The sequence below is a fragment of the Pristiophorus japonicus genome, chromosome 2, assembly GCF_044704955.1.
Source record: "Pristiophorus japonicus isolate sPriJap1 chromosome 2, sPriJap1.hap1, whole genome shotgun sequence".
Lineage (NCBI taxonomy): Eukaryota > Metazoa > Chordata > Chondrichthyes > Pristiophoridae > Pristiophorus > Pristiophorus japonicus.
This window is the reverse complement of record NC_091978.1, coordinates 269,222,458-269,235,922: the sequence shown is the minus strand read 5'-3', so window position 1 is coordinate 269,235,922 and position 13,465 is coordinate 269,222,458. Positions and strand designations below refer to the sequence as shown.

The window sequence follows — 13,465 nt, the reverse complement described above, 5'->3', positions numbered from 1 at the left end:
AGTGGATAGTAAGGGTCTATTTCCATTGATGGAGGGGTCTATTACAAGGGGCTTAGCTGAACAAGGTCTTGGTCCAGTGGCAAAGGGGTCCAAGACAACTGGAGACCAGGCACAGCTCTATAAGCCTAATTCACGTCCGGATCGGGGTCAAACAGGGCTGCGTCATCGCTCCAACCCTCTTCTCAATCTTCCTCGCCGCCATGTTCCACCTCACAATCAACAAGCTCCCCGCTGGAGTGGAACTAAACTACAGAACCAGTGGGAAGCTATTTAACCTTCGCCGCCTCCAGGCCAGATCCAAGTTCACCCCAACCTCTGTCATTGAGCTGCAGTATGCGGACGACGCCTGCGTCTGTGCACATTCAGAGGCTGAACTCCAGGATATAGTCAGTGTATTCACTGAGGCATATGAAAGCATAGGCCTTACGCTTAACATCTATAAGACAAAGGTCCTCCACCAGCCTGTCACCGCCGCACAGCACTGCCCTCCAATTATCAAGATTCACGGTGCGGCCCTTGACAACATGGATCATTTCCCATATCTCGGGAGCCTCTTATCAACAAAGGCAGACATTGATGCGGAGATTCAGCACCACCTCCAGTATACCAGTGCAGCCTTCGGCCGTATGAGGAAACAAGTGTTTGAAGACCAGGCCCTCAAATCTACCACCAAGCTCATGGTCTACAGGACTGTAGTAATACTCGCCCTCCTGTATGGATCTGAGGCATGGACGATGTATAGAAAGCACCTCAAGTCGCTGGAGATATATCACCAACGATGTCTCCGCAAGATACTGCAAATCTCCTGGGAGGACAGGCGCACTAACATCAGTGTCCTCGACCAGGCTAACATCCTCAGTATTGAAGCACTGACCACACTCAATCAGCTTCACTGGGCAGGCCACATAGTTCGCATGCCAGATATGAGACTTCCTAAGCGAATACTTTATGCGGAGCTCGTTCGTGGTAAACAAGCCAAAGGAGGACAGCAGAAACATTACAAGGACACCCTCAAAGCCTCCTTGGTAAAGTGCGACATCACCACTTACACCTGGGAGACCCTGGCCGAAGACCACCTAAGGTGGAGAAAGTGCATCCGGGAGGGCGTTGAGCTCTTCGAGTCTCAACGCAAAGAACGTGAAGAGGCCAAGCGCAGGCAGTGGAAGGAGCGCGTGGCAAACGAGCCCCACCGACCCCTTCCCTCGACGAATGTCTGTCCCACCTGTAACAGGGTCTGTGGCTCTCATATCGGACTGTTCAGCCATCAAATAACTCACCTTTGGGAGTGGCTCTTTGGGAAGTCTTTCTCAATTACGAGGGACTGCCTATGATGATTATAAGGGGGCATAGTTTTAAGGCGGTTGGTGGAAGGTTTAGAGGGGATTTCAGTGGGGGGGGGGGGAGCTTCTTTACGCAGAGGGTTGTGAGGATCTGGAACTCACTGCCTGGAAGGGTGGTGGATGCAGAAGCCCTCAGCAATTTTAAGAGATGGTTGGATGGGCAATTAAAGTGCTGTAACCTGCAGGGTTATGAACTGGTAATTGGTATTACACTCGATGACCTTTCGTTGGATGGTGCCGATATAATGGTAAGTACTGCAGGGAATAGAATACGGCCAGGTTGATCTCCTGGACTAGTGTCGATCGCCTGGATGAGTCGGAGAGGAATTTTCCCAGATTTTTTCTCCCTAAATTGGATTTTTTTTCTGTTTTTTGCCTCTCCCAGGAGATCACATGGCTCCGGTGGGGTGGAGTGTAGATGTTTTCAGTATAAGGGGTGTCGCAGTTGTGTGAGGCAGACTGGTTGGGCTGGGTGCTCTTTGCCTTTCCGTCATTGTTCATAAGTTTATATATAACCTTTAGGGCTGCTGACCAGGGGCCGTGCTGCTCTTTGTCGGTGCGGACACGATGGGCCGAAATGGTCTCCTTCTGTGCTGTAAATTTCTATGTTTCTAACTTCCCTTTGGAAAGTTACCATTGAATCTGCTTCTATCACTCTTTCAGGCCGTGCATTCAAGATCATAACAACCCGCTGCGTAAACATGATTTTCCTCAGATCGCCTCTGACTCTCTCGCCGATTACCTTTATATCTGTGCTCTCTGGTTATAGACTCTTTTGCCACTGGAAATTTTCTCCTTATTTACTTTATCAAAACCCTTCATGGTTTTGAACACCTCTATCTGCTCCAAGGAGAACAGCCCCAGTTTCTCCAGTCTCTCCACATAACTCCACTCCAAGGCCTTGTCATCCTTCCTAATGTGTGGTGCCTAGAATTGGCCACAATACTTCAGTTGGGGCCTAGCCAGTGTTTTATAAAGGTTTAACATAACTTTGTTGCTTATGTTTCTATTAATAAAGCCAAGGATCCCGTAAGCCTTTTTAACAGCCTTCTCAACTTGTCCTACCATTTTCAAAGATTTGTGTACGTACACTCCCAGGTCTCCCTGTTCCAGCACCCTCTAAAATTGTACCATTTTGTTTATATTACCTCCTCTCATTCTTCCTATCAATGTATCACTTCATACATCCCTGCGTTAAATTTAATCTGCCGTGTGTCTGCCCGTTTCACCAGTCTGTTACTATCCTCCTCACTGTTCGCTACATTTCCGAGTTTCGCTTCATCTGCAAACTTTGAAATTATGCCTTATATGTCCAAGTTCAGGTCGTTAATATATATTAAAAAGAGCAGTGGTCCTAATACTGGCAACTGGAGGACACCACTGTGTGCTTCCCTCCAGTCTGAAGAACAACCATTTACCACTACTCTCTGATTTCAGTCTATTAGCCAATTTTGGGTCCACACAGACACTGTCCTTCTAATCCCATTGGCTTCAATTTTGCTAACAAGTCTATTATGTAGTACTTTATCAAACGCCTTTTGATAGTCCATATACACAACATTAACTGCACTACCCTCATTAACCCTCTCCGTTACTTCATCAAGGAACTCAATCAAGTTAGTCAAACACAATATGCCTTTAAAAAAGCTGTGCTGTCATTTATTAACCTATACTTTTCCACGTGCCAATTAATTTTGTTCTGAATTATTGTCTCTAAAGGTTTCCCTCCACTGCCATCTGGTTGACTAGCCTGTTGCTGGGTTTATCCCTCTCCCATTTTTTGTACAGTTATGTAACAATTGCAATCCTCCAGTCCTATGGCACCACTCCCTTATCTGAGGAGGATTGAAAAATTGTGGCTTGAGCCTCTGCAATTTCCCTCCGCAATCTGGGTTGCATCCCATCCCCTGATGACTTTTCTATTTTGAGTGGTGCCAACCTTTAAAGTACCTCCTCCGCATCTATTTTTATCCTATCCAATTTCTCTACTACTTCCTCTTTTACTGTGATATTGTCAGCATCTTTTTTTATTTAAGACAGAAGTAAAGTACTCATTTAGTACCTCAGCCATGCCCTCTGCCTTCATAAGATCTCTTTTTTTGTTCCAAATCAGCCCAGCCTTCCTTTGACTACCCTTTTACTCTTGATATGTTTCTAAAAGACTTTTGAGTTCCTTTTTATGTTACCTGCTAATCTATTCTCCTATACCCTTTTGATCCCTCTTATTTCTGTTTCCTGTTCTCTTTATTTTCTGTTCTGTCTTTCTCTCTTCCTTTGGTGTGTCTCTCATGCTTTCTTTCTCTCCTTAAATCTCATACACTATTATTGTCATTTTTTTTAGTTGTTCTTTAACTGTTTCCTCTTCCTCTTTCTGTTGGCTTCCTCTGCTGCATTTTACCTACACACAAACGAGATACTTAGAGGGAGAAACTGCCGCAAATTGGGCTGCACATCTGGAAAGAATGACCAAAGATGCTGGCTTGAGGTTTGCCGAAAATTAGGCCTTGGGCCTCAACTACGTAAAACTGACAAGTTGGGGACACCAATCGTGCATCCCGAGGGTGAGCTGGAGCCAGCATCATCCCCCAGTATTGTTGTGGAGCCAGGAGGAGCTTACCTTTTCCCAGTGGCCTCCAGCAGTTCCTTTAAGGACTGTTGGTTAGGCTGCTATAGACATGGAAAAATAATCTAAGGCTCGCAAAAGTTGTCAAAACATACACCACACACCCAATGCGTACAGTGTACACCAAGGGGTAAAATTTCCGTAGCGGTTACCACCATCTCCTGCCATAACTTTGGTGGAAACCCTGGAGAAATGGCACGTTCCGTAGATTGTGTTTCATTTGCACAATTCCTGAATTGTGGGTTATTTCAGAAATGCTTGTGATTGCAGAGTGTGTAACATTTCTGCGTGGCTGGTCTCGTATTCTCTGTTAAAATTGATTTGTTTCCAGCACCGGGGAAATGACTAGCAATATTTAAATTTGTAGTTATTTTATTCATGTATGTGGCAGGTCAGGCAGAGATGTTGTGGGTGCTTTAAATAGAAAGATAAAATTGTTATAGTCGTGTATCTGTAGAAAATTCTAAACATAGCTGTAGAACATTTCTTTCTCAAGGCTATTTTTTTTGGCTTTCTGTCATCTTGGTTTTGTTTACGGTGTGAAATTTGAGTGGCATCCAATGCAAAACAAAAATATCATTTTGCAGATATATATTTTCCTCATTTCTTCCTCCCCACTGTTGTCCTCATGCAACTGTGTGGTGATTTTTGGGAGAGTGAGACAATTCAAAAGCAATTCTGCCACCGGAGACGCCCCTTTAGAAGTTCCTGGTGAAGATCTATAGATGTCGTTAGCTGGTAATGACATAGTCATGATTGTGTTTCAGGTGCACCGTGGTGTTAAAGGGTTTGTCCGAGACCATCAAAGGAACCCAATTTCTAATGCTACTATATCTGTGGAAGGCATAAACCATGATATTACATCTGGTACGTATGAACTCATATTAGGTTTTCAGTTTTGGGAGGTGAACTGCAATTTAAAGAAGTCTGGTGCATCTGGCTGTAAATCATTTGTTACTGATAAGAGCTTGTGATCTCATTAATTGGGGTTCTTTAGTAAATACCTTCACAAAAGCAATCTTACATTCTCCCAACCAGCTCGTATTTCACCCTATGGTGACTTGCTCCAGGCTGCACACTTCCTGCAGCTATTTTGACTCCGAATAGAGCTGTCAATAGGTTAGGTGAGTGGGCAAATGCATGGCAGATGAAGTATAATGTGGATAAATGTGAGGTTATCCACTTTGGTGGTAAAAACAGAGAGACAGACTATTATCTGAATGGTGACAGATTAGGAAAAGGGGAGGTGCAAAGAGACCTGGGTGTCATGGTACATCAGTCATTGAAGGTTGGCATGCAGGTGCAGCAGGCGGTTAAGAAAGCAAATGGCATGTTGGCCTTCATAGCAAGGGGATTTGAGTACAGGGGCAGGGAGGTGTTGCTACAGTTGTACAGGGCATTGGTGAGGCCACACCTGGAGTATTGTGTACAGTTTTGGTCTCCTAACCTGAGGAAGGACATTCTTGCTATTGAGGGAGTGCAGCGAAGGTTCACCAGACTGATTCCCGGGATGGCGGGACTGACCTATCAAGAAAGACTGGATCAACTGGGCTTGTATTCACTGGAGTTCAGAAGAATGAGAGGGGACCTCATAGAAACATATAAAATTCTGACGGGGTTAGACAGGTTAGATGCAGGAAGAATGTTCCCAATGTTGGGGAAGTCCAGAACCAGGGGTCACAGTCTAAGGATAAGGGGTAAGCCATTTAGGACCGAGATGCGGAGGAACTTCTTCACCCAGAGAGTGGTGAACCTGTGGAATTCTCTACCACAGAAAGTTGTTGAGGCCAATTCACTAAATATATTCAAAAAGGAGTTAGATGAGGTCTTTACTGCTAGGGGGATCAAGGGGTATGGCGAGAAAGCAGGAATGGGGTACTGAAGTTGAATGTTCAGCCATGAACTCATTGAATGGCGGTGCAGGCTAGAAGGGCCGAATGGCCTACTCCTGCACCTATTTTCTATGTTTTCTATGTTTCTATGTCAAAATTGGATCAAGTTCGCAGATGATCAGAGAGAAGCATAGAATCATAGAATAGTACAGCACAGAAAGAGGCCATTTAGCCCATCAAGTCTGCACCGGCTCTTTCAGTGAGCAAACTAATTAGTCCCACTCCCTCGCTCTTTCCTCATATTCCTGCAATTTTTTCTCCAAGTATTTATCCAATTCCCTTTTGAAGGCTACTATTGAATCTGTGTCCACCATCCTGTCGGGCAGTGCATTCCAAATTCTAACCGCTCGTTGTGTAAAAACATTTTTCCTCATGTCGCCTCTGGTTCTTTTGCCAATCACCTTAAATCTGTGCCCTCTGGTAATCGACTCTTCAACCATTGGAATCATTTTTTCTTTATTTACCCTATCTGAACCCTTAATGATTTTAAGCACCTCTATCAAATATCCTCTTGGTCTTTTCTGCTCTAAGGAGAACAATCCCAGCTTCTCCAGTCTGTCCACATAACTGCAATCTCTCATTCCTGGAACCATTCTAGTAAATCTCTTCTATACCCTCTCCAAAGTCTTCATGTCTCTCCTAAAGGGCCCAAGTTTCGGCCTCAGTTGCTCCTGATTTTTTGGAGCAACTGGTGTAGAACGGAGTATCTTAGAAATTCAAATTCTCGGCATTTAGTTTGCTCCAGTTCTAGTCATTTAGAACCGTTTCACTTTGGAACAGAGTTTTCTTTTCAAAAGGGGGTGTGTCCGGCCACTTACGCCTGTTTTCAAAGTTTCGGCAGTGAAAACTTACTCCAAACTAACTTAGAATGGAGTAAGTGAAGATTTTTGTACGCTCGAAAAAACCTTGTCTACACTTTAGAAAATCAGGCGTAGGTTACAAATCAGGTGTAGGGAATGGGGGTGGGGTTTAAAAGGGAAGTTTACAAACATTAAACACTTCAGTTTTACAAATAAAGAGCCATCATCAATAATAAATGATAAAAACAACAATAAATCAACGAATAAATCAATCAAAAAAAATGAATAAGAAATAATTTTTTTAAATAAATAAATAAATAAATAAAACATTTTCTACTTACCGACTGCAGCACCGGGAGCCCTCCAACAGCGTGCTGGGATGCCCCCCCCAGTGTGTCTCTGTCAGTGTCTCTAACTCTCTGTGTGTCTGTCTGTGTGTCTCTCACTCTCTGTCTGTCAGTGTCTGTGTTTCTGACAGCGAGGGGAGGGGGAGGAGGGGGGGTAGAGGGAGAGGGGGGGCAGGGGGAGGGAAGAGGGAGAAGGGGAAGGGGGAGAGAAGGAGGGGAGGAGAAGGGGAAAGGAAAGGAGAAGGGGGGGAAAGGAAAGGAGAAGGAGGGGGGAAAGGAGGGGGGGGAAAGGAGAGAGGGGGAGGGAGGCTGAACGGGCAGGGCCCGTCCCCAGCACCAGATTTACAGGTAGGTGGCGTCGGGTCCGAGGTCGGGAGCGCGGGTCGGGTCGGGGAGGGGTGGGGGGGCGGAGGGAGGTCGGGTTGGCTCGGGGAGGGAGGGAGCGCAGGTTGGGTCGGTTCGGTTCGGGTCGGGAAGGGGGGCAGGGGGGCAGAGGGAGGTCGGATCGGATCGGTTCGTGTCGGAGGCGGGGGGAGGGAGGTCAGGTTGGGTCGGGTTGGGTCCGGGTGGGGGGCTCGGGAGTGCGGGTTGGGTTGGTGGGGGGTGGTGGGAGGGAGGTCGATTCGGGTTGGGAGGGAGGTCGGGGTCGGGTCGGGTCCGGGGGAGGGGGGCTGGGGGGAAGCGGGAGTTGGGTCGGGAGGAAGCAGGAGCTGGGCGTGGGAGGCAGCCTTATGCACGCAGCCCTAGTGAGGCCATTCGGCCAGGGCTAGGGGCTGCGTGCTTCGGGCCCCTCCCACACAGTTTTGGGCGCCCGGAGCTACTGCACATGCGCGCCCACTGTAGCGCGCATGTGCAGAGGTCCCGGCACTGTTTTCAGCGCAGGGACCTAGCTCCGCCCCCTACAGCTCGTGCTGCACTGCGCCGATGGCCAGAGGACCAGCAGGGAGCCGGAGAATCTGTAAGTTTTTTTTAGGCGCACTTTGTGGCGCGAAAAACAGGCGACAAGGTTGGGGCTGCGCCGTTCTAGGCGCGGCCCAAAACTTGGGCCCAAAGTGTGGTGCCAGAATTGGACACACTGCTCCAGCTGGGGCCAAATTAGTGCTTCATATAGGTTTAGCATAACTTCTTGGCTTATGTCTCCATTTATAAAACCCAAGGTCCCATATAGAAACATAGAAACACAGAAACATAGAATATAGGTGCAGGAGTAGCCCATTCGGCTCTTCGAGACTGCACCACCCTTCAATATGATCATGCTGATCATTCACCTCAGTACTCCTTTCCCGCTTTCTCTCCATACCCCTTGATCCCTTTAGCTGTAAGGGCCATATCTAACTCCCTCTTGAATATATTTATTAACTGGTTTGTGAACCTGTCCTGCCATCTTCAAAGATTTGTGCACAAACACCCCCAGGTCTCTCTCTCTTCATTCACCCCTTTAAAATTGTACCATTTAGCATGTATTGTCTTTCTTCTTCCTATCAAAATATATCACCTCACACTTTTTTCTGGGTTGAATTTCATCTGCCATGTGTTCGTCCATTCTACCAGACTGTCTGGGGCCATAATTGCCCTCCGCCCAAAACAGATCGCACCTACCATTTTGTAGATGCTCCATCCGCCCCAATGCATGCGACGGATATTCCGGCGATTTTCAGCTCCTTGACTTATGTTTCCGGTCGGAGCAGTGTTGGTGTGGGGAGAGGGGTGGAAGTGCGGTTGAGTCGGAGTAGCTGCCACTAGCAGGGCGGAAGTGGGGGCGGGTCGGAGTGGCTAATGCTCCAAGTCATCAGCGTTGCGCCGATGATGTCATTGCGCTGGCATGTCACAATGTCCCTACCCTTCAGTTAAAGGGGAGCACCGCTATGATTGCTGCAGCCACTTTTGTGGCAAATACTGGGCCACCATGAAGGGTTACAACCTGGCAGTCGGCCGACAATAAAAAATAAAATGTAGTCGCTTGCAATGCCACCTCCCCTTTAAGGGCTGCCGCGCCGCCCAGCCACAAAAAGGGTACCGACAGCAAAAGCTGTCGGGGCGCATCTTCCGTGGGGAAATTCAGCACGGGGCAATTTTCCTTGCGACAATTTCAGAAAGGGCTCGCCGCCGGTCACTAAGAGGTTGGCGCATGCACGACGTGATGGGAAAACTGGCGAGGTGGTCCCCTACACCACTCCAAAACTAAAGGAGGGCAATGGACTGGAAACAGCTACTTGAAGGTAAATCAGTGTCGGAACAATGGGAGGCATTCATGGAGGAGATCTGGAGGGCTCAGGCCAAACATGTGCCCTTAAAGGAAAAGGGTAGACATCACAATTCTAGAACTCCCTGGATGTTTAAGGACTTTCAGAGGGAAAAAGGGAAGCTTATGTCATATACCGACGGCTAAATACCGTAGAATCTCTGGAGAAATATAGAAAGTTCAGAGGTGAAATTAAAAAGGATATTAGGAATGCTGAGAGAGAGCATGAAAAATTCTTGGCAAGTAAAACACAAAGATGTTCTCTAAATATATTAAGAGCAAGAAGATAACTAAAGAAAGGGTAGGGCCTGCTAGAGGCCATGAAGGTAATCAGTCTGTGGAGGCGGTAGATGTTGGTATGGTTCTTAATGAATACTTTGCATCTGTTTTCACAAAGGAAAGGGGCAATGCAGATAGTGCTATCAAGGAGGAGTGTGAAATCCTGGATGAAATAAACATACTGAGAAAGGAGGTATTAAGGGGTTTAGCAGCTTTGACAGTGGATAAGACCCCAGGCCCGGATGAAATGCATCCCAAGCTGTTGAGCGAAGCAAAAGAGGAAATAGCAGAGGCCTTGACCATTGTTTTCCAGTCCTCTTTGGATTTAGGCAGGGTGCTGGAGGACTGGAGGACTGCTAATGTGGTACCCTTGTTTAAGAAGGGAGAAAGAGAGAAGGCAGAGTAAATACATGCCTGTCAGCCTAACCCCAGTGGTGGGAAAATTATTGGAAAAAATCCTGAAGGACAGGATAAATCTACATTTAGAAAGGCAAGAATTAATCAGGGACAGTCAGCATGGATTTGTTCAGGGAAGATCGTATTTGACTAACTTGATTGAATTTTTCGAGGAAATAACCAGGAGGGTCGATGAGGGTAGTGCATATGATGTAATGTATATGGACTTTAACAAATCTTTTGATAAGGTCCCGCATGGCAGACTGGTCACGAAAGTAAAAGCCCATGGTATCCAAGGCAAAGTGACAAGTTGGATCCAAAATTGGCTCAGAGGTAGGAAGCAAAGAGTAATGGTTGATGTTTTTGTGACTGGAAGGATGCTTCCAGTAGGATTCCGCAGGGCTCAGTACTGGGTGCCTTGCTTTTTGTGGTATAAATCAATGATCTAGATTTGAATATATGGGTATGATTTAAGAAGTTTGCAGAGGACACTAAAATTGGCTGTGTGGTTGATAATGACGAGGATATCAATATACTGGTCAGGTGGGCAGAACAGTGGCAATGGAATTTAATTCGGAGAAGTGTGAAGTAATGCACTTGGGGTGGGCTAATAAGGAAAGCATATACATATTAGAATGGTAGGCCACTTAATAGTGTAGATGAACAAAGGGACCTTGGAGTGCTTGTATACAGATCCCTGAAAGTAGCAGGCCAGGTGGATAAGGTGGTTAAGAAGGCATACGGAATGCTTGCCTTTATTGGCCGAGGCATAGAGTACAAGAGCAGGGAGGTTATGCTTAAATTGTATAATACACTGGTTAAGCCACAGCTGGAATACTGTGTGCCGTTCTCGTCGCCGTATTATAGGAAGTACGTGATTGCACTGGAGAGGGTGCAGAGGAGATTTATGAGGATGCTACCCGGAATGGAGAATCTTAGCTATGAGGACAGGTTGGATAGGCTGGGGTTGTTCTCCTTGGAACAGAGGAATCTGAAGGGAGACCTCATGAGGTGTATAAAATTTTGAGGGGCCAGAATATAGTGGATCGCAAGGGCCTGTTTCCCTTGATGGAAGGGTCAATTACAAGGGGGCATAGGTTTAAGGTAGTTGATGGAAGATTTAGAGGGAATTTGAGGGGAAGCTTCTTCATGCAGATGGTTGTGGGGGTCTGGAACTCACTGCCTGGAAAGGTGGTAGAGGCAGAAACCCTCACCACATTTAAAAGGTGCTTGGATGAGCACTTGAAGTGCCGTGACCTGCAGGTTACGGACCTAGAGCTGGTAAGTGGAATTAGACTGGACAACCTCTTGTTGGCTGGTGCAGATACACTGGTAAGTACTGCAGAGAATCTAATGTGGCCAGAGTGATCTCCTGGAGTAGTTTTGATCACCTGGATGGGTGGGAGAGGAATTTTTTCAGATTTTTTCCCCAATTAGCCTGGGTTTTTATCTGTTTTTTGCCTCTCCCAGGAGATCACATAGCTCTGTGTGGGGTGGAGTGTAAAATGTTACGATACAAAGGGTGTCACGGTTGGACCAGATGCTGTTTACTTTTCTGCCATTGTACATTGTTCATAGGTTTATATGTAACCTTCAGGGTTGCTGACTGAGGGCCGTGTGGCTCTTTGTCGGTCGGCGCGGACACGATGGGCCGAAATGGCCGCCTTCTGCGCTGTAAATTTCTATGTTTTTATGTTTCTATATACAAAATGGCAGGCCCTCTGCAGTGACTTGGCGGCCAGTCTGCACCGACCCATGGCTGCCACTTTCAGGCAGCCACGCGCTTTACAGAAAGGGCAATTTCAGCCCCTCTATGTATCTTGTAGTCTACTAGTCTCTTCCTCATTGTTTACTACACTTTCAAGTTTTGTGTCACCTACAAATTTCAAAACTGTGCCCTCTATCCCTAAGTCCAAGCCATTAATGTTAAAAACAGCAGTGGTCCAAGTTAATGTTCCTCCTAATTTTAAATTTGGGTGCATGGTCTCTTGTGCGTGAAATTTTACAATGGAAAAGCCGGTCCCGGGCTGTGATCGGCGGATAGCTGCGCGGACGCTCAACTTAGAGAGAGCGTTGGTGCTAGTACTGAACCTTTGGGTACGCCGCTGTATATCCACCTCCAGTCCGAAAAATAGCCATTCACCACAACTCTCTGTTTTCTATCACTGAGCCAGTTTTATATCCAGGCTGTTACTGTCCCATTTATCCAATATACTTCAATTTTGCTAACAAGCCTAATATGTGGTAGTCTATCAAATGCTTTTGAAAGTCCATATACACAACATCAACTGCACTGCACTCATTCACCCTCTCTGTTAACTTATCAGAAAACTCAATCAAGTGAGTCAAATACGATTTGTCCTTTTAACACATTCGTGCTGGCTCTCCTTTCGAAGTTCATGAAAGTGGCTGTTAATTTTCTCCCAGATTATTGTTTCTGAATTTTAACATACCATTGATATTAAACTGACTGGCCTGTAATTGCTCCATTACATTTCTGCCTGCCAGTATTTGACTCCAATTTACCCAGGCTGGATCTCTCCTCAATTCAATGAAATTAGCCCACCTCCTTAAGTATTTTTATTCTAGATTGCTTCTTGTCCTCCTCCGTAACTAATCTAAAGCTTACGACACTATGATCACTAGTCCCAAGAGGCTCCCCAACTGCGACAATCTCCATTTGACCCTCATAGATATTAACAGCAGTGAAGGAGGCCATTCAGCCCATCGTCTGTGCCAGCTCCATACTAATCCAAAATAAATCCCAAGGCTCAGCTCTCTTCATATAACTTTATAACTTTCTCTACTTCAAATATTCCATGTTCCAACAACCATCTGTGGAAAGAAATTTCTCTAAACCTTGCTCTTCACTCTTTGTGACAATTTAAAATTGATGACCTCTTCTCACTTCGCTCCAACTAGAGGAAATATTTTTCCTGTTCATCCTATCGAAATCCGTCCTAATTTCAAAAACCTACACTCTACACCAGTGGAAATAGGAGTCCTAATATCTCAAGTCCCACCACATAACTATAGTTTCCTCATTGCTGATTTCATTCTGGTGAATCTATGCTATATGTTCTTTATGGCTTTAATGTTCTTCCTATAATGGGTTGCCCAAAACTGCATAGGTTGAATTTTAATGGACAAGGTGGGTTGGGGGTGGCTTCGAGATGGTCGGGAAACCTGGGAGAACGCGTTTTGTAATGGGTTAAGAGGCTAGCTGGCTTTGGACAGGTAGGCCAGAGGAGGGAAGGAGGGATCAGGCCAGGCCAGGAAGAAGATTGGGGAGCGGGTTAAAAAGAAGATCGGGTGGGGTGGTGCGGTTGGGCTGGGAAGAAGATTGAAGGCTGGGCAAGGCTGGGAAGAAGATGGGGGGTGGGGGGGCGGGTGTTAGGCCGGGAAGAAGATCGGGGGGAGAGGTTGGGCCGGGAAGAAGATCGGGGGGAGAGGTCGGGCCGGGAAGAAGATCGGGGGGAGAGGTCGGGCTGGGAAGAAGATCGGGGGGTGGGGGTCTTTCTAAATCAACAGGAAATCTGCTGACCT

General features: G+C 46.4%; 1 protein-coding gene across 1 annotated transcript in view; it reads left to right on the top strand.

The window, feature by feature from the left end:
* cpe (carboxypeptidase E) overlaps window positions 1-13,465 on the top strand; it is a 155,722-nt gene that overhangs the window by 133,790 nt on the left and 8,467 nt on the right. Inside the window, exon 7 of the mRNA XM_070864333.1 lies at window positions 4,731-4,830. Within this exon, the coding sequence (XP_070720434.1) occupies window positions 4,731-4,830 (100 nt within the window). The remainder of the gene's footprint in view (window positions 1-4,730; window positions 4,831-13,465) is intronic.